General features: G+C 25.9%; 1 protein-coding gene across 1 annotated transcript in view; it reads right to left on the bottom strand.

Annotated features, from left to right (window-relative positions):
* Nucleotides 1-20,094, bottom strand: part of LOC135930211 (reticulocyte-binding protein 2-like) — a 102,098-nt gene extending 82,004 nt beyond the window's left edge. Inside the window, exons 1-8 of the mRNA XM_065466992.1 lie at nt 19,430-20,094; nt 18,827-19,042; nt 14,111-14,224; nt 13,541-13,591; nt 13,463-13,496; nt 13,332-13,411; nt 369-437; nt 221-322 (exon numbers count right to left, since the gene is read on the bottom strand). Of these exons, the coding sequence (XP_065323064.1) occupies nt 221-322; nt 369-437; nt 13,332-13,411; nt 13,463-13,496; nt 13,541-13,591; nt 14,111-14,224; nt 18,827-19,042; nt 19,430-20,092 (1,329 nt within the window). The 5' untranslated portion in view covers nt 20,093-20,094. The remainder of the gene's footprint in view (nt 1-220; nt 323-368; nt 438-13,331; nt 13,412-13,462; nt 13,497-13,540; nt 13,592-14,110; nt 14,225-18,826; nt 19,043-19,429) is intronic.
* Between the last annotated feature and the right edge of the window lie 2,193 nt (nt 20,095-22,287).

Here is a 22,287-nt window from a genome sequence, read left to right as displayed (position 1 = left end):
TTTCTTAATTTACTACCTGATTTATTGGCTACAATATTTAAGCGTTGGGCAAACTGCATTTATAATAACATGTAATAAAGAAAGAAAGAAAGAAAGAAAGAAAGAAAGAAAGAAAGAAGAAGAAGAAGAAGAAGAAGAAGAAGAAGAAGAAGAAGAAGAATATTTTTAAAAACATTAAAAAAAATATAGAAAATTATTATAAGAAATTCTATAATTTTACTTTATAAATTTTCCCCAAAATCAACGTCAAATAAGATAACGAATGTTTTTGGAGTGTTTTATAAATGTATTTTTCCGTATCTTCAGATTGGTTTTCTAATATCTTCATAAATATTTAGTTGATAAATTAATAAATATAGAAAGTGTACCTCTTTAAATTTCGACGCCTCTCGTATGAGTTCAAGATTTTTATAAGGTTTTTCATTTACCATATCTTTCTAGATCATAAATAAATAAGTTTAAAAAATTAGAAATATTCAACGCTTATTTTATTTTAAATCTTAAATATATTCTGATTTTATCAAAATTATTTGGTTAATTTATTTTGATAAGTAAATATTTTCTATTTTCTAAATTTACATTATTGGTTGGCGCCTTATTTTAATATATTATATAATTGTAAACCAATTCAAATCTAATAAATTTAATAAGTGAATAGTTTTTGTTGTGAAACTAATGTTGAGTGAAAGGAGTGGTAAAAGATTGAGTAATTTTTAATTCAAATTATTTTCGATTTATATATATTGCAAATTTTATATCAAATCAACCAAAAAATGTTCAATTTCAATCCGACCCCCTCAGAATTTTTTTAATATTGTATATTGATTATGCTATAACTAAGAAAAATATGAAATTTTTACCTCATTACACTACTTACTCACTAAGATATGGGGGTTTAAATTGCGGAAAAATGGTACATATTTGACAAAATGCACTTTATTAATTTTCAAATATCTCAAGAGTTTAAATTTTATTATATATAGCTTAATACAGTATTGTGATGGTATTATAAAGCATGTTGACGATTAAATTAAAACCCATCCAGATAAAAGTATTTTATTTGCAAAAATAATTTTAAAAAACACATTTGATATTAATCCTCTTTTTTTCTTTAAAATTTGTTTTTACGACCAAGGTTTTATAAAATTAATTTTTATCAATAAACTGGAATACTTTTTGAATGAGTTAAAAAATACACGATTTTTTTTTCGGTTGGCAATTTTTTAAATTATTATTTTATTTTCTATTAAATTTACCTTATATTATAGTTTCAAAAATGAGTTGTGAAATCTTTATTTATTGTATAATTTATTTTATTTATATAAGATCAAAATATAATTATTTTTCTATTTGTATTGCATATAATATAACGAAAAAATATATCTATGTTTTAAATTTTTTTGCTGTAATTACTAGTGATGTTAAAAGTTACTTTTGAAACATAACTAGTTACAGTTACTAGTTACATTGGCAAAAACATAATTAGTTACAGTTACTAGTTACATTTTTACAAAAGTAACTAGTTATTAGTTACAGTTATTTTTAAAAGTAATTAGTTACTTACTTTATACATCATTCATATGCGCATTATTTATTTATTGAATGCATTTATTTAATATAAAAAAAATTAGGATAAACAAAGTATAAACAGTTATTTAAAATAATATACAATTTATTTATATAAAAAAATATCGCAAAATTGAATATTTACATCGAATATAAAAATATATATTTGCATTGAAAAAAAAACATTTATTTTTCATAAAAATTAGAATCTAATAAATGTTTATTTGCTTTTAACAACAAATTAATTTCAAAGTTATTATCTAGGAGACGTACTCGTTTATCTCCAAAAATGAGCTTCCCTAGACTGAACAAGCGCTCTACGAGAGCACTTGATGTTAGAAACAATATTATATTTAATAAAGAGTAATTTTAACTTTGGAAAATCGTTATATAAAGAAAAAGTGTTGTTATTAGATTTGATAAAGTTTTCTATAAGTGCATTATCCAGAATATTTTGGCGCTTTAGGTCAAAAAATCCAACTACATCAAGTGATGTTGGTTTTGAGCATGATTCATTCGTCTGGGATTCACTTTGAGGTATTAAGGTAAATTTGAACGGGAAATTACAACAATCAGACATTTTCACAAAATTTTTAAATTAATAAATTTAAAATTAATTTATCACAAAACATATTAAAAATAAAATTAATTATTTGAATATATCTTTAAAAGTAACTAGTTACTTTTGGCAATTACATTTCAAAAATTATAACTAGTTACAGTTACTAGTTACAATTTTAAAAATATAACTAGTTACAGTTATTTTTTAGCCAAAATTACTTGTAACTAGTTACCTTAACATCACTAGTAATTACCCCATTTATAATCGTGTATTTTTTGAGACCATTAATTCCTATGGTACACAAAACCGATATGCATTTCCCCTTTGAGGGAGGGGGGGGGGGATTTGACGGAGGCACTCTTATCCAGAGATGCTCATCCATGTGGAATGACGTGGGATTGAAGCCTGTTTCATCTAAATAGAATATATTTTAAAATGGCACGTTGATCATTTTTATGCAATAGGGGAATTCCGACCATCGGGTTATCTTCCAATTCCAATGCCATCCATAGATTTAATGTATTTGGATATTCCCGAATCACTCATTTTGAGATCAGTGGGTAAATTTTCAACTATATTTTTTATCGTCAATCCATTATTACGTTAGATTTCAATTTGGAATCATTCTTTTTGTTACTCCCTCTTGATTGATTATGTAATCGATCAAGAAGTCATCGTAATATTCGGGGAAGGTAATACCTTTGAATCGGTATACCGAGAAAATGGATAAATTGAGGTCTTGCGCCATTGTTTTTATGGTCGCCTGTTTATGTTTAGGTTTACTGAGTCATTTTCTCGCGATGGCAATTTTTTCCTGACTCCAATTGCCATATTTCTTTTGTGGTTGAGAAGAGGTATCATAATTTATTGTAGAACCGTTTTTTTGATTGAGTAAAGAATTATTTATTATGTCAAATAAAGCTGTCCTGTGAGGAAAAATCTAAAAAATTATATATAATAAACATATATTAAATGTTATTACACACTTGAAATTACTCATCATAAATAAGTTTAAGTTTACAAAAAAAAATAAAGATAAAAAAGAATGTTTAAAATCTTTTATAAGTTTAATTTTTTATAATAAATTGCAAATGTGTTTTTTTAATTTTTGCAAACAAAATACTTTCATCTGGACGGGTTTTAATTTAATCTTCAACATGTTTCATAAAATCATCACAATACTGTGATTTTAATATGACATATAAATACATGTGATAGAAACCTGATTAATACCTAAAACTGGAAGTATAAAACCAAAAATGGCTATGAAAAAAAGGTATTTTTAAAAAATAAATTTCTAACAGACTGCTATATATTTGTACAAACCCAAAGCCCTTGACTGGGATGAACGTGGGTCTAGGAGTTATGACCCTTTATATGTCTAAATTGTTCAAATATAACATAAATATAATCATATTTAAATTTAATGAATACTTACGTAATAATTTTTATTAAAAAAAAATTATGTCTAAATGAAAGGCCTACTTTGTTATTTATAAAATATGAGGTGCTGTGGGGAGGAAATGTGTTTTATTTAACTCTTTGTTTAAACTTACTCTTGAAATCACTTGTCAAATTAATTTTGAATTTTTTATTTTAGCATAAAAAAGAAAAGAAAGACTTAAGGGTACAAATGAAAATTTTTTTTAAAAAAAATAAATGATTCTATCTCATTTATACATTATGTGTCCAAATTAATTTCATAATTCAATAATAAATTAATTTTTTTGAATAAAATTTTGTAATTTGATGAGAATTCAGAGATTATATATCATTTTTTGAAACTCTGACAAAATCCGCCAAGTAATTTGTAGATTGCTTAGAAAGATTAAATAATTTATCTTCTCATTCTTATAGGTTCACAAAAATTCTTATTTTAAAACTCATTAAAATCCAATTTATATGTTGGGGAATTCTTATTTTTATTAAGCCTTAAGAAAATCATGCTATTTAATGCAGGGTAGAGGTCTGTTGGGCGGATTTTTCGCCCGTCTGTCCACACGCTTAAATTTGATGTGAGTTTTCGGGTTTTCTAAAATTTTTAAAATTAAATACACAGTTTAAAATTTTCTAATATAGTTTTTATTTATCTGTAGACAAAAAATCGTTTGAAATAATTAATTATTAAAAATTTTATTTAAGAAATAAAATTTTTATGAAATTATCAAAAGATTTTTACATGACGAATTTTATTTTTTTAAAAAAAATAGATTTGTCAATTTAGAGCTAACGGGGTTTGCTAAACCATACACTTCAATTATAGTTAATAATGAAAAAAAATTTAAAATTTTGAAAACTTAATTCATGACTGTATGATCGTTATTTATAATTTAAGCTAAGGAAATCATAATCTCTTCGCTATTGAGGCTTGTTGGACAAAATTTCCACTTTTGCAAAAAATAGGATTTTTTAAAAATGATTATATTCTTAAAATTTTAGGCACTTTTATAGAGTATAGTTTTAGATATCTAATCATAAATTATTTTTTATATTATTAAAAAAACCAGGAGCTAAAGCAAAATTTGTAAAAGTCAGTTTGACTAACCTTAGTTTCCCATAAGTGTTTAATTAAAAATACATTTAATTAAATAAATAAAGAGACTAACCAGTCATTAAGATAATTTTAAAACATTAGGAGGGCGGCAGGGGGGGGGGGCGATAAACTATATTTATAGATAAATAAGGGAGGGGGGGGCAGGCGGGTAAAATAAATTTTAAAACCACAAGTGGTCAGGCTTTTTGGCTAAAAGCTTACATATTGCATACTTCTAGTGCAGGGCCATGCAAAAGGATTCCATTGGACCAATAATAAAGTCATTAAAATTAATTACTGTTAAGACGACTTAATTAAACAAGAAAATTTTGTTGTTATATCAGATTGTTTCACAACGCATCTGCATTTTATTTATTTCAAACAAAATTTAACTTAATTTATTATTTTTTTATAGGGCAATTACCCAACATAAAAATAAAAAAGCTTTATAACCTCTACAATCATGAAAATGATTTTGAGATAGAGACAAAGTGCAATTATTTGCAATGAAATACTCTAGGACAGTTTCGGGAGCGTTACTAAATGGTTAGCAGGTCGGGTAAGTTAGCAACATTATATGATCATAAATTGACAACAATAGATTTATATAACAATGCAAGAAATAATATCAGAGAGATAAATTATACATCTGTAAGCAAATTATCCAGAAAACAGGTTTTTGAAAGCAAAACAAATTTCTAGAACACAAAATTTTTATTCATTTATTCCCCGATAAGAAAATAAAATGAAGTTAATTTATTCAAATTCTTCGCGTGATTTAATATAAATGTCGTATTGGGTGGAATCATGTGGGATTCGGAATCCCAACGTGGATTAGGGATCTTTTTTTTAAATATTTTTTTTAAAAATATTTAAAAAATATTCCGAATCCCCATGAAAAAATAATTCCGAGTCCCCATGGAAAAAAAATAAATAATATAATTATTTTTTATTCTTTTTTGCAGCTGGCACCATATAATTAAAAGACCTAAATAAGGGATTTAAAAAGAGAATTTAAAAAAAATAAATAATATAAAATTAAGGCATATAATGAATGAAAAGGGATGAGGTTAAGACATTTTTGTTTTAAAAAATATTAAAAACTATATTTATAAAAAATCCGAATTATTGCAACAATTATTCAATGCAATATGGCATTTCGTTGAACATTTAAGCAGGGACCCGAACCGTTATTTATAACGGTTCAGTTTGGTTACGGTTCAGTATGTAAATAAATATAATGGTTATGTTTTGTTTACGGTTCTTGAGAAGAAATTTATAAAGGTTCGGTTTAGCTAATTATAAAGGTGTATGTTCATTACGGTTAGAAATTTTTTTTTTATTGAAGCAACATCATCTTCTAATTTATTTTTATTATAAGCATCTATGAATTATATATAAAAAAATATATATAAGATTCAAAATAACTCATTTTTAAATATATTATTTGAACTTATAAGTAATATATTTTCAAGTATATAAATAGATTCCTTTTTGTTCGTTGTGACGATTACACAAATTTTAGCCCCGAAAAAGCCCTTCTACAGAAACTTGTGTAGAACAGCCATTACTATAAGAGTACGTTAATATAATTCTGGATATTCAAATTATTATCATTTCTAAAATATAAAAACTGAACCGGTTTAAGGGTTTTTTATAAAGGTTCTTTTTACTCCTTCAAAAAAAAATTATATCGGTTCGGTTATGGTTATGGTTCATTATAACAAAAGTCAAATTTTTTAAAAGAAATATTAAAGGGGATTCGGAATCTTTTTTTAAAACAATTAAATTATATTTTTTTTTCCTCCTGGCTAGCACAAGAAATTTTATTTTGAGATATTTAATATGTATTACTTTTATGCTTTAAATCATTAAATACTAGAAAAAATGGTTTTAATATAAATTCAATGTAAAAAAATAAATATTATTTTTAAATTAATAATTTAGACAAATTAGAGGAAAAGAAAGCGAAAAGAGGTGCAGGTCTAATTTTTTATTCACGGCCCGCCCGCTCACGGTGGCAATAAAAACATTCACGCCCATTCACACTTACCACTAAAAAATTTTCGATCCGATCCGCCCGCTCATGAAAGGCAATATTTTGATTCACAAAAATTCATGGTGTTTTTACATTTTTCAAAACTTTAATGCTATAATACACTTTTTTGAATTTATTCTATTTATTTCTTTAATTCATAATCCATAATAATAAAAAATAAATACATATTATAAATCCAAATTTTTACTTAGAAAAAGAAGAATGTCTATTTTTTTATTTCAATTGTGTGAGCCTTTCCTTTAATAAGCGATTGACTACAGAAAATAACCTTTCACTAGAAGCCGAATTTGCCAGGGCTGACAAAATTTTACTCTCTAATTTTCTCAAAAATGAAAATAAATTTTCCTGCTTCCAAAACTTCAAAATATTGCCATTGTTATTTGTTTTATTTTTTAAAATTTTATTTTGATAATATTGATATTGGTATAATTTTTTAAAAAAAATGATAAAACACTAAAATAAACAACTATATAAAAATATGTAAAAATATATAAAATTACTAAATAAAAATATATATTAATAGTATCGAAGGCTCTAAAAAGAGCTTAATTTAATAATTAAAATGTACCTAAAAAACAAGTATAATTGTGTTTAAAAATTTCCCATTGAAGTTTTTGTTTAAGAAATAAGGATTCGCGATTTTCGTTTGTTATGCTAAAATTTTTCGTGAAAGTTTTTTAAAAAATATATGTAGACTGTGAAAAATTGCCGTTAGTTGAAATGACTATTGGCGAAATATAAAGTTATTTAATTTTGAATATTTATTAATTTTTTTATTTTCCCCACAAATAAGAGGGTTTGTATTAATTGATGAAGAAAATGATGATACGCAGATTGCATCCCAAATAAGGGATTTCTCATTGGACGGGTGCAGATTAAGCCGTCGGGTTTGGTCTGAGGCTCAGACCCGATGGCTTAACCAGCACCCCCTGGTCCCATTTGTTTTATAGGATGAATCTTTTAAATTCTCACAGCTTTCATCGTTAGATGTTGATGCTTCATCACAATGGCGTAGCCAGGATTTTATTATGGGGGGGGGGGGGGTTTAAAAATTTTTTGGGGGGGGCGAAGCTCCCCAAACCTCCTATTTTTTTGAACACTTAATTGCTTATATTTTTGGATTTGTTAAAATTGTTTTATATTTTCATATAACAAAATTTTAGGCTATTTTATTATATATTTTACATTCCTTTATTTAATCATATATATATTTTTATTAATTAAAATATTTTCAAAATGTTGATATTTTATATAATACAGATTTTAATATTAAAAATTATAATGTATAAAGACTCTATTTTAAAAAAAGTGATTTTTTACAATTATATAAAATATGTGTAATCCTTATGCAAATAATGGTATTTAAAAAAATATGATGATATTATCTTATAAATAATACTTTTTTTACAAAAAAAAGTTGATTATATATTAAAACTAATAAAATCTTATTGATATTTTTTGATTTGAATTTAAAAAGAGAGATCTACTTTTCTCAGAGATTTTGCTAATTCATCTGGAATCAAATTTTTATCTAAAATAATCTCCTTGTTAATATTCAATAGGGCTAATCCATTTAAACGTTTTTCACCGGTTGTGTTTCTTAAATAGGTTTTTAACCTTTTTAAAGTTGAAAAAGATCTTTCTTTAATGCAGGTACTAATTGGCAAGGTAGCTAAAATTAATAATGTTTTGATATTAGGCAGGGAATCTAAAATGTAAATACACATGGAAAGGGCCTACAGAGCATTTTTTGGTCTCAAAGAATACCCTATTCTGTCAAGATTTACCAAAATTTGACATCACAAAGTAACTTATCATATGAACCTAATAAATCATCAGCATAAAACTCTGAGATTTTTTAATATCCTCTCGTGTTTCAAGTGTAATCAACAGTTTAGACTCAACCGGAAAAAGAAAATAAAAGCTTTTTAAAATATAATTATGACTAATAAATCTTTCTTTTAATTGAAATAAAAATTTATCGATAAGGGGAATAAAAATGTTTATTTTATAAAAATCCTCAATCGTAGATGCATCAATATTTGATCGATTGGATTGTCTAGAGACTACTCTAGGTTTAAAAATTTCAATTCCAAACATATTAGCAATCTCCTTTACTTTTTCATATATTTCATGAAATTTTTCATCCACATTCTCTCTGATATTTGTTGATATTTCAACAATATCCTTTGCTCAATTCATAATCTCCCTTAAATCCAAATCAATTTTTTGTAGCATTTTGCTAAAATCATATGTATAATTAAATAAAAAATAAACATATTGAATTGAAATTAAAAACTGTGGCTTAATAATAGCCTGCAAAAGATTTTCGGCATCTGCTGAATCTTTTTCCTTGCTTGATAAATAAAATTCTAGTGCTGCAAAGACAACATCAAATATTTCAATAAAGAGTTTCACCAACTCTTGTCTTTCGATGAATCTGGTCGGACAAAATCTTTAGTTTTTTTTTGATTTTTTAAGTCAATATTATGATACGTTAAATAAATAACTTCCTTTTTTTGGGTGGTGTGAAATAGCTGCAAACCAATAAATATAAAAACAATCAAATGTGTATATCTATTATTATTTATAATAAATTTAAAACATAATCAAGCGTTTATTAAGAATTTTTAAATTAAAATTAAAAAATTTTAAAAAATAAATTAAAAAAATAAATTAAAAAAATAAAAAAAATTTTTTTTAATTTTTCATGGGAAGGGGGGGGGGGGTCCCCCCCATGCCTACGCCACTGCTTCATCAGAATCATCTAAAAATATGTTTCATTTATTATATATGGTTTTTTATGAATGTAGGATGAATTAGGAAAGTTATAAATGACAGTTATCATTGACTTATGCATATCATCTAATTTATCATTCACATTTTTAAAATTGTTTTGTAAATATCTTTTATTTCTTCGTCTATTAAAAACTTAAGGCTTTTGAAATTAGGATCTAGAATTAAGCCTAAAGTGCTTGAGAATAAATTTTAATTTAAGTAAAAAATCTCGCAACAAAACACCTAAACATAAAAAGAAAATAGAACTAGGAGCGTGACACCAGATGTTGTTTAGAAAATGCCGGAAAATATTTTATTTTCAAAAATTTTTCTTTTTTAAAAAAGAACTAAATTAAATTAGAAAATATGTATTTTAATTATAAATTGCAAATTTATATTTATAAAAAAAATTAAAATTTCCGAGATTCACGCCCGGGAAAAATTTAGGGAAGGCACGTCACGCCCAATCAGGCCTAATAATTTAAAATTTATTCACACTCACGCCGTGACCCACCGTTATACGATGGGTCACGTGTAATTTCCCGGCCCGCGCCCTATCTAATCATCATTATTTATTCACTGGTCCCAGGGTAGGGTGCACTCGTTCCCAAAAAAAATTCCAGAAAAATAAACATTTTGTAAAAAGTATTAGATATATATTTTTGAAATTTGAAACTACTATAAAACTAATAGAGATGAACAGAATGAGATATACTTTATTAAAAATGATAAAGTACTTTTAATTTTAATAAGGTTTGCTTTTTAGGGCTCGACAAGACCCAGGTCTCCATTAATGAATGAAAAGGGATAAGGTTAAGAAGACACTTTTATTTTTATAAATTTATATTATATGAATATATATTTATAAAAAAAATTATCAACAATTATGCAATGCAATATGGCATTTTGTTGAACATTTAAGATTTTTTCATAGTTTGTGACGTATCGTGAAGCTCCTAAATATTTTTAGCAGTTGAAATAAAAAGTTAATATATTTTATATACATGAATTAATTTTAGCAGAATATATGTGGTTACTATAAAAATAGCTTAAATTACCTATGATAGATATATTTTTGTTGGGAACTTATAAACTAGAAGCAATATAAAGGGTGTTGAAATTCTTCCAGCACATGTTCCTACCCATATTTTATTTTGTTCAATTTTAAATACTTTTCCTTCTAAATTTTAAGGACAAATATTAGTTCTATATGTCCTATGGAGAGGTAATAATACGTGTTCACCTAATATAAAGTTATTGACCTATTATTTGAGAATAAATTATGTTTTGAAGCCCACGATCATTTAAATAAGAAATAAAAGAAGGAGTTTTTTAAAATATTAGAAATACTATTCCCAATATTATTGGTAGCAAATGAAACATATTTTTAGATGATTATGATGAAGCATCAACATCTACTGATGAAAGCTGTGTGAATTAAAAAGATTCATCCCATAAAACAAATGGGACCGACCAGACCCCCTAGTCAGATAGGAAATCCCTTATTTGGGATGCAACCTGCGTATCATCCTTTCCTTCATCAATTAATACAAAACCCTCTTACTTGTGGGGAAAATAAAAAAATTAATAAATATTCAAAATTAAATAACTTTATATTTCGCCAATAGTCATTTCAACTAACTTCAATTTTTCACAGTCTACATATATTTTTTTTAAAACTTTCACGAAAATTTTTTAGCATAACAAACGAAAATCGCGAATCCTTATTTCTTAAACAAAAACTTCAATTGGAAATATTTAAACACAATTATACTGGTTTTTTAGGTCCATTTTCATTATTAAAATAAGCTCTTTTTAGAGCCTTCGATACTATTAATATATATTTTTATTTAGTAATTTTATATATTTTTACATATTTTTATATAGTTGCTTATTTTAGTGTTTTATGATTTTTTAAAAAAATTATACCATTATCAATATTATCAAAATAAAATTTTAAAAAATAAAAATAACAATGGCAATATTTTGAAGTTTTGGAAGCAGGAAAATTTATTTTCATTTTTGAGAAAATTAGAGAGTAAAATTTTGTCAGGCCTGGCAAATTCGGCTTCTAGTGAAAGGTAATTTTCTGTAGTCAATCGCCTATTAGAGGAAAGGCGTACACAATTGAAATAAAAAAATAAACACTCTTCTTTTTCTAAGGAAAAATTTGGATTTATAATATGTATTTATTCTTTGTTATTATGGATTATGGAATTAAAGAAATAAATAGAATAAATTCAAAAAAGTGTAAAAAATTATAGCATTAAAGTTTTGAAAAATTTAAAAACACAGTGAATTTCAGACGTGAATCAAAATATTGCCCTTCTTGAGCGGGTGGGTCGGATCGGATCGAAAATTTTTTAGTGGTAAGCGTGAATGGGCGCGAATATTTTTATTGCCACTGTGAGCGGGCGGGCCGTGAATAAAAAAATTAGGACCGCACCTCTTTTCACTTTCTTTTCCTCTAATTTGTCTAAATTATTAATTTAAAAATAATATTTATTTTTTACATTTAATTTATATTAAAACCGTTTTTTCGAGTATTTAATGATACAAAGCATAAAAGTAATACATATTAAATATCTCTAAAAATAAAATTTTTGGTGCCAGGCAGCAAAAAAATATAATTTGTTTTTTAAAAAAAAGATTCCGAATCCCCTTAAATATTTTTTTTTAAAAAAATTTATTTTTGTTATAAATATCTGAACCATAACCATAACCGAACCGATATAATTTTTTTTGAAGTAGTAAAAAGAACCTTTATAAAAAACCCTTAAACCGGTTCAGTTTTTATATTTTAGAAATGGAAATAATTTGAATAACCAGAAATATATAAACGTGCTCTTATAGTACTGGCTGTTCCCGCAACACAAGTTTCTGTAGAAGGGCTTTTTCAGGGCTAAAATTTGTGTTATCGTCACAACGAACAAAAAGTAATCTATTTATATACTTGAAAATATATTACTTATAAGTTCAAATAATATATTTAAAAGTGAGTTATTTTGAATCTTATATATATTTTTTTATATATAATTCATAGATGCTTATAATAAAAATAAATTAGAAGATGATGTTGCTTCAATAAAAAAAAAATTTCTAACCGAATGAACTTTATAAACCTTTATAATTAGCTGAACCGAACCGAATCTTTATACATTTTTTCTCAAGAACCGTAACCAAAACACCATAATTTTTTACATATTGAACCTTAACCAAACTGAACCGTTATAAATAGCGGTTCGGGTCCCTGCTTAAATGTTCAACGAAATGCCATATTGCATTGAATAATTGTTGCAATAATTAGGATTTTTTATAAATATACTTTTTAATTTTAAATCCCTTATTTTGGACTTTTAATTATATGGTGCCAGGCGCAAAAAAAGAGAAGAAAAAGTAATTATATTATTTTATTTTTGGGGATTCGGAATATTTTTAAAATATTTTTGAAAAAAATTACTTAGGTATTCATTAAATTTTAATAAGATGATAAAATCTGGTTTTATACTTCCGATTTTGGGTAGTAATCGGATTTTTATCACATTTATTTATATGTCATATTAACGAACCATTATTAGGCTATATAATAAAATTTTAATTATTGCTCTAATTCTTGAGATATTGAAAATTAATGAAGTGCATTTTGTAAAAATGTTCTATTTTTCCGTTTTTTCAACCTCTATATCTTAGTTAGTAAGCGGTGTTATGAAGTAAAAATTCTATTTTTTCTTAGTTATGACATATATTACCAATATACAAAATTAAAAAATTTCTGAGGGGGTCGAGTTGAATCCTTGGTTGATTTTGATATGGAATTCACCATATATTTATACTTTATATAATATTTCGAGTAAACTGCAAAGTTTATCGGGCAATTTTTTGTTTATGGCTTCAAATAAATCTGATTTATATTCTAAATAAAATTAGATTTTTTTTTATATCATTTATATAAATAAAAATATACTTTGTTTCCAAAATAATTCGACATCTTTTAAAACCTATTTATTAACTTTATTGGGAAAAAATTGATATATGTATATACCTCTTTATTATGAAAAGCATAAATTTCAATCATTTGGACGCTATCGTTTTTCTGAAATAATCAAGCATAATATAACATATGTTCACAATATTTAACAAAAGTAAATACATATTAGAAATCTGCAAGTAATATGACTTTTTTGAATCCAACCGGCTTATTTATTGAACTTGGAATGAAATAATTACTAATAAATTAGCGGGTAAATATATAACCCTTTTTTGAATTGTCCAAATAATACTTAAAAATATATATTTGGCTTGGTTTAGAATAATAAAATATAGAAAAATGTAAATTCAACTCTAGAAGTTATTAAATTAAAACCGGGAATCAATTTATATTTAAATTAAGTAGCAAGTATTTCCTGATTTGTAAAAAATAAGAAGTGTGATATTGGAATAAAATCTGGCGGCCTCTATTATTTTCCAAGTTAACAACCCTTTGCTTAAGCCCCCCCCCCCTTTTTATATTATTCACCCAAGCCCAATACAAAATTTTTCTTAAAAATGAGATCCATCTATTATTTGCGGACTTGTAATATATATTTTCAAATATTATTTTAAATGTCATTACACTCATAGCTATTGCTAATATATCAGTAACGAATTTCTCACGAGATTCAAGTAACATGTCTATTACTGGAGAATAATCATCGGAAAATTTTGATTTCAGTTCTGAAATTATATTCTAAAAGTATTTTTAATAATCACAAAAATTACTATATAGTTTAAGAAATAACTACTAAATATCATCAATATTTGTTTTTATAAAAGTATATTTAAAAAAATATATAGTACAGTATTACACTAGGGTTTCATGGAATTTCTTTTTAATAAACTTATTTTATTTGAATAAATATTATTAATTTTACCATTATTAATATTAATTTTTTTAAAATAGATAAATAGACCCGCCGAGCTCTATTGGCTGTGACCATCCTGTCTCTGAAATCCTGGCACAAAGTAAATATATTTTATTATCATTATTATTATAAATAAGTTACAATATATGTTATTCATTATAAATTATGTTTAAAAAAAATAATTTAAATATGTTTAAAATTAGATTTGTAATGAAATCCAATAAAAATTTAAAGAATATATTATGGACAAAATTCAAGAGAAATTATTGTTACTCCAAGATTCAAAACTCCAAATTTTGAAAATTTTATTGTGAATAGAAGTATGAGAGATAGACCAAAATATCCAGAATGGTACTGATTAACTGGATAAAAGAATAAATTAAAAGAAAGTTATTTTAATATTTCAATGGTTTCTGCAATATTTGATATTATGAATATGTTTATCAGAGATCTGCAAGGTCCAGCCTATTTCAACCCTTTATGACTTTTTTTGCACAAGTTGCCAAGTCCGTTATTCATATTTTTTTGTTCATAAGATCCGTTTCCAATAATTACTCATTTCCAAGCCCGACTCAAACCCTAAAAATTTTATGATTTTTTTATACGAATCCAGCCATTATATTTTTAATGTTTAAATCTAATCTGCACTAAATTTTTCCAGTCAATTAAATCTTATAGGGAAGATCAGAGTAAGTTGGTAAACTTTTAATTCAAACCTAAATAATTTAATAATATTGAATTAGTCTGAATAAATAAAACATCTTAAATCCTCAAAGTATAGGCTATTTAAAATAGTTAATATATTTTATAGTTTAGATAAATTATTTTGCTCAATCTTGTCGTACTCTGGGCACCTTGGATAACATTAGGTGACACACCAACTAAATAAGGGTCTAAATATACAATTAAATTTATTTTTATATGGTTTTAATACCAGATGCTTTAAAGTTTATATTATTAAATTTTACTTAAGAATTAATATTTTAGAAAAATATTCATTGAAAATATTTGCATAATAAAAAAATGCAATTATTAATGGGGCTAATCATCCTATAACAAGCTATGACTTAGCTCACTAACTTTACAAATATCATTCAGAATTATATTTTATGATTCGGAAAAATTGTCAGAATAAAAATAATGTTTATAATCTTCTAAAATTTATTTAATAATAAGTTTTATTAATAAATCTAAACAATAAATTTTATAAATATATTTTTATTACTTTTAGCATGTTTAATCAATTTCCTTCTGTAAAAATTAAAATATTTTTTTCAAATTTTTTAGTCAATCATGGATGATGTAAATATCTATATTAATCTTAAATTTCTAAAGGGGAGGTGCATCTAGGTTATGGCACCATGGATTGATATACTATGCGACCTATAAAGTAAGAAACAATCATGGGAATGGTAATGTATTTATTGATCTTTCTAATTTCCATTCCAACTAAGGAATTAGAGCAATAGGATGGTGCAAAGCGATCAACGCATGTATAATCCCAGGCTAGCTGGATTCCTTTGCTCCATGGGATAAGAGTCATTCCCTCAGGCCTATATTGACCCCGAGATGACCTACAGGTTCCAAAGATGATGGAATATTAGGAGTTCTATGGTGGTGTGGATGGTGGCCTTTAGAGAAACGGTAGTGAAGAGGGTAATGACCTAGGCTGTCGATAGGGAGCTGTTTACAAGATGAGGGTCTGACGATATCACAGCCTAAACGAAGACCTATTTCTATCCGAAGTTTTTCGTATGTCCCAAACTTGTTGTCTGGAATAAAGGAAAGGGATTATTTAGAGCGTTCGACTTCATAGGTCTAGTGCCAACCCCAGTTGGGGATCTGTACTGGTGGTAAAAATTTAGTAATTGTTTGACTTTTGGTGTATGATGAGAGAAAAGCTGATATACTCAGTGAGGCAGGGGATCGGAAGCCTATGCCCTTAAATTTGATTGGAAGAGCGGCTTGCATCCAGCAACTGGGCGAGAATTTGAGGTTGAGTATTGATTCAAGGGAGATTTTAACTTTAAGTTACAAATTTAGTAGCATGTCTGGGAATTGATGGACTAAATAAATTAACCTAAAGGTCTTATAAAATGTTATTAAAAATTTTCGAAAGGAATCGCCGGTAGGTGGCTTATGCATTGAGAAACTACTACTTACAAAAACCTATAAAGGAAATGTTGAAACCAATTAGAAGCTCTAGGAAGCAAATTTCGGTAGTAAAGATTCAATACTAGAAGATAAAGAATCAATATAATCATTCCACTCTGACATTAGATAGGATGATCGCCGCATAACTAAGTACATTTTCTAAATACAAGCTAATCATACCAGGATTATTTAAGTTCAAAATCTTTAACATAGATAAAATGGCCTAAAGAAATCATTGTTAGATTCATTCTTGTGAATCTAAGCAAAATATATCATAATTAATAATGGTTATAAAATCAACAAAATTTCAAGAATTAGTAATATTCAGGAAAGTGAGATATGAATGATGGAATAAAAATTTTCCTGCAGAGAATGAAGTTTAGGTTTAACATTTTATCGCCTCACAGATTTTAATGCAAAAAATTTGTTAATGCTTTAAATAAAGATTTACATTTATCATATCATAAATTGAAATCTAAAAGATTTTGAATATGTGAAAGTTTGACTTCATTTAGTCTAGGTTTCCAGTAAGCCTTATTTAAAATAATTTAAGGGCTAAAATTCTACAGGGAATATAAGTGGTGAGGCTGCAAGAGGTGATTATATAAAATGAGATAATGACGAGGAATGTTTATTACATAATATATAAAATGTCGGTTGATCGGGTAGTAACACCTACATTTATTTTTCGCCTAATTATAATTGAAGTGAATCATTGCTTCCCTATATTCAAAGTACCCCGATCTTCCTCCTTCTACTTAATAGCTATTTATATAACAACATTTTTATAAAAAATTGTGTTTTGATATCTGTATTGTGTACAGATATATAAATTTTAATTTTTAAGGATTTATTATTTAATTTATAGGTTTAGTATTTTAGTTATAGTGCTCTTAAAATATAAAGGAATAAACATATTGATTTATTCTCGAACAGAATTAATTAAAATCACTGTATTAGCTTGAAATTCAAAAAAATATATCAAAAATCTATTGCCCGTGTTAGCCCGTTAAAATTTAAAAAATATAAGAAATTTGCGAGAACAATATTTTATTTTTGGATTATCCAGCCAAGCTTATTTTTATGTATAATTGTAGAATGATCCGGCACGTCCCGTTAAATTATTTGCTTGACCAGCGGGCTGTAATTTCTAAATGATCCGGCAGGGATTTGAAAATCTCTAAAACCAAAGAAAATATATATTAATTCCTATCATATATATACTTTAACACTAAGACCCAATTTAAGCTGCCTCAGTCCCTGACATTTTCCCAAACTCAACTGGTGGGAAGAGGGATATCCTCTCCCACAATCGAAGGCTGGCTTAGTAAAATAATATTAAAAAACAGGCCCTCAATTTTTTTATAGGAGGTGTCTTGGTTTTTATTTATAAATAGAACACAAAACTTGTATAAAAATATTTATAATAAATAAAAACATAGGTTAATTCGCTCTAAAATTAATACCATAAATAGCAAGAATTAAGTATGTTATGCAAGTTTTTGGCTAGCTTATATTTTATAATAATAATAAAAAGAAAATAAAAAAGGAAGATTCTTATTTCTATAATGTGTGTCTAAGAGAATCTGAGAAACAAGATAAATAATGAGATTATCTCTAAAAAACAACAAACGTGCCATTTGTTTTAGATAGCAAGCCCAAGTTTAAACTGACGTGAAACGCAAAGAGCTAGAATTATCCAATCTATCAATGCTATTAAAATACTTTCAGTTTCAGCTACAGCCCCAAGAGAACTATTTTCCCTGTTGCTGGTTTGATATTGAATTAAATCTCTTCAATATCTCCAGATACTTTATAAATTTTTATTATTACAATTATATATATTCTGATAAAAATTTATGATTCAATTTGTATATTTGTATATTTATTATTTATTGTATTTTTTATAAATTGTTTTCTTTAAATTTCCATGCTTTGTAATTTTATACTTTTCCTTTTGTATTTTGTTTATTTTATCAACGAAAAGAAAGACAATTATTTTTATCCTAACTTTTGTAAAAGATTAGAGTTTGTTTTATTCATCGATGCACCGGTGCGCCACCGGCCGCCTTTAAAAAAATGCAAACAAGCCGCAGCCGAAAATATATCTCATCAGAGGTCTTGTATAAGTTTCTTTGATATATTTATATTCATCATACCTAATTTTTTATTGTCTTATATTACATTACTTTTTAATAGTCTTTTTTTTAAAATTGATAATGTGATAGAAATTTAAATTTTAAAAATAAATAATATATTTAAATTTTACTTACGATATTGAAATTTTTCATGAAAATATGCTTAATATTTTGCCTGTCATTATAATGTGCTTTCGCAATAGTGTGTAAAAATCTTTCTCCCAAAATCTCTAAGGCCATTGTTTTATCGAAAGAATCAAGTTGCATTTTATTCAATAATACCAATATTTTCTCCTGCTCATTTTTAAAATTCGCATTCCCATCTTTTTTGATTTTGTACAGCATATCTTCCTAATTATATAACATTCGTTTTTTACATTTTATAAAATAAAAAAAATCTACTATATAATACCCTATATTGTAGTAGTCTGGACCACCAGTCCCACCCTCCTATATAGGACCGTCTCATAGCTCAAAAATATTAATGTTTTATATTTCCCTTTTTACCTGAATTATGAAAAGTTTTTAAAAATCAGGTTGTGGGAAATATTTTCTATTTATTATTTATTTTCATATCGTATTTTATAATAAATAGAAAATTTTGATATAGCTTAAACAGATTCTAATAAAACAATTTATATTTCCTATGCGTGCGATAATGTAAGCAAATCGGGTGACATAAATATTAGTTACTTTCAAAAAATAAGACTATATGAATATTAAGAGGAAAATGTTAACCTTATTTTCATTGGTGTCATTAAGGTTTCTATTTAATTTATGTCTTTTATCTTTGGGGGCTTTTATATGTTCATTATACTGCCCATCTCTGTAAATAAAATCATAATATTCATCTGGTAATTCAAATATCTCATCAGATGTTTTATTTGATATTAGTATTTTTCTCTTGGATGGTCCTATAATTTCTTTCTTACTTGTTTGGGTATCTTTGCTTTTTTTTTTGTAATTGAATTTATTATCACTTGTTGAATATGAATTTAATGATTCCTCCGAATTATCATAATGACTCGATGAATTTAAATTAGGCTCACTTTTTACACCTTCCTTAAAATGGGATGCATTAATTGATAATTCAAAATTCATTGGTAGCTCGATATCATTAATTGGATTATTATTCAAAGTTTTTCCGTTTTCTCTAAGTAATTTCTGCATATTATTGGTTTTCCGATACGATTTTTGGTTTGATAACTCTTCCTCGGTAGTGAAGTCATCTGATTCAGTGATTTTACCTTCTGTTGTTTTATCATTTTTTGGTTTATTTATATGGGCCTGATAAGTTGCTGATTGAGATGAAGGTAAAACTGCATATATTTGTTTAGATTCAATTAATTTTAAAGGACTTAACCATTTATTATCGTAAGATATGTATTTACCGCTATACATTATCTTTATTTGCTTTCTTTTGAAATATCACAAAATATATCTTTATAAAAAATGTCATAAGTTTTTTATTTAAAATTTTTAGGATTTCTGAAAATCGATATATTTTTACTTGTTTATTACATTCATTCTACGTTTACGAATTGCATTAAAATTATAAAGTAATACAATAATGAGTGTAGTTTAAATATGTAATATTTTATTTTTAAAATGATAAAACACATATTAAAATGATAAAACACTAAAATATTAAAACAGTATATAAAAATATATAAAATTATTAAATAAAAATAAATATATATATATATTATAAGTATCGAAGGCTCTAAAGAGCTTAATTTAATAATGAATATGTACCTAAAAAAGGTATAAATATGTTTAAAAAAGTTGAAATTTTTGTTTAAGAAATATGGATTCGCTATTTTCGTTTGTTATATTAAAAATTTTCCGTGATAAAATTTTTAAAAAAAAATATGTAGATTGGAAAAAATTGCCGTTAGTTATTATGGCTATTGGCTGAAATATATAATTAATGAATTTTGAATATTTATTAATTTTTTTATTTCCCTGCTAGTAAGTGGGTTTTAATTAATTGATGAAGGGAAGGAGGAAACGGAGGTTGCGTCCCAAATAAGTTATTTATTATTTTCTCTTATCATTTATTTATTTTTAATGATATCCCTATGATTTGAATATCACATTCCTTTACAATTGTCATGTCGTTTACTATATTTTAATGCATAATATATCAATAACGTCGCTTGACGCTACACATCATTACCACGTTCTTTTCTTTGTTTTTTCAAATGAAGTAAAAACGCTTCCGTTTGAGTAGAGTGAAAGCTAAGTTTTATTAATTCATTATATTACATTTTTATACATTGATTTATTGTAGAAATAATATAGCCAACATTTCTTGTTCTTAATTTATTGAAATCAAATAAAATCCAGGTCGGTGAATCAGATTAAAGGTGGATGCTTGGGTGAAGCAGAATAATTCATCTGGCCAAAATAAGTTGAGAAAGCTACAAAAAATAGGTTAGATAAGGTATGGGCACGTGAAAAAGCCCTTAGAGGATATATGGTAAAGAGAGCTTGCTCCCAATAAAGATAAATGCACTTCAATTTATTATAGATAATGAATCATTTGATACAAAAACTTGATAATTTATGTAAATTTAAGACTATAAGTACAGCTATAATATATTTGGAAATTTTTGAAATAATTGGCCATTGTCATATCTTCTAACTAAAAATTAGGTACTTTGTCTGCATGGAAAATGATAGAAGATATTAAGTCTTCTGTATCATCGATTATTACATCGCAAAATAAAGCAATAAAATGGCTTCTAATTTTAATGAAACACTTTAATATAAAGCTCCAGGAGAGTATCAGGGTATAGAATTTCCAAAAAATCGAATAGAACGAGTGAAGAGAATATATAGTGACAAATGCCAAGATAAACGTCCTCAAGAATAGATTGATCTTTATAGGTTCGGAGTATCTCGTCCTATAATTGATCAAATTATGAACAGCTTGTCGGATTGGCTTTCTGCGAATTGAGAGCTTATTTTAAATGTGCAATATTTGCATCCTAGACATCTGAGGATATTCAGCAGATAGAATAATTTTTAATTTCCTCTTAAAAATTAAAAATACGTATTTTTAATTTTTAAAAGGAAATTATGCCAGGCTCTAAAGGAAGGGGATGCCAGAAAAATAATTTAATGATATATCCCCTTTTAAAATGTTTAACTATTTAAAATTTAGATTGCAAATCTTATATTGCTGAGGATATTCAGCAGATAGAATAATTTTTAATTTTTTCTTAAAGTGTATGGAAAATCCTATGAGGTTAGGAAGTAGGGATTTCAGGATTCCTATCTTGATGAAATAAATAGTAAAGATATATATATATTGCGTGTTAAATTACGTAACGAATAATGTTCATTTGCCACTGTATTCAAAGATATGTAGCAGAATTAAATGAAACGGACAATGATCGTATGAACAAGTGAGGAGTCAAATGAAGGAATATTACAATATGATAATAACTCAGAGTGTGATAATAAGTGAGTGTTTAAGATGCGTGTATGAAATTTTTAAAAGATGCAATATGCATACAAGTGACACTAATTTATTGGCATATGAATACATTTTAACTTTGTCATTTACGCAGGTTAATTGCGAGAAAAGA

The sequence above is a fragment of the Gordionus sp. m RMFG-2023 genome, chromosome 5 (genome assembly GCF_954871325.1).
Source record: "Gordionus sp. m RMFG-2023 chromosome 5, tfGorSpeb1-WG-v2, whole genome shotgun sequence".
Classification (NCBI taxonomy): domain Eukaryota; kingdom Metazoa; phylum Nematomorpha; class Gordioida; order Chordodea; family Parachordodidae; genus Gordionus; species Gordionus sp. m RMFG-2023.
This window is presented reverse-complemented; position numbering and strand designations above follow the sequence as displayed.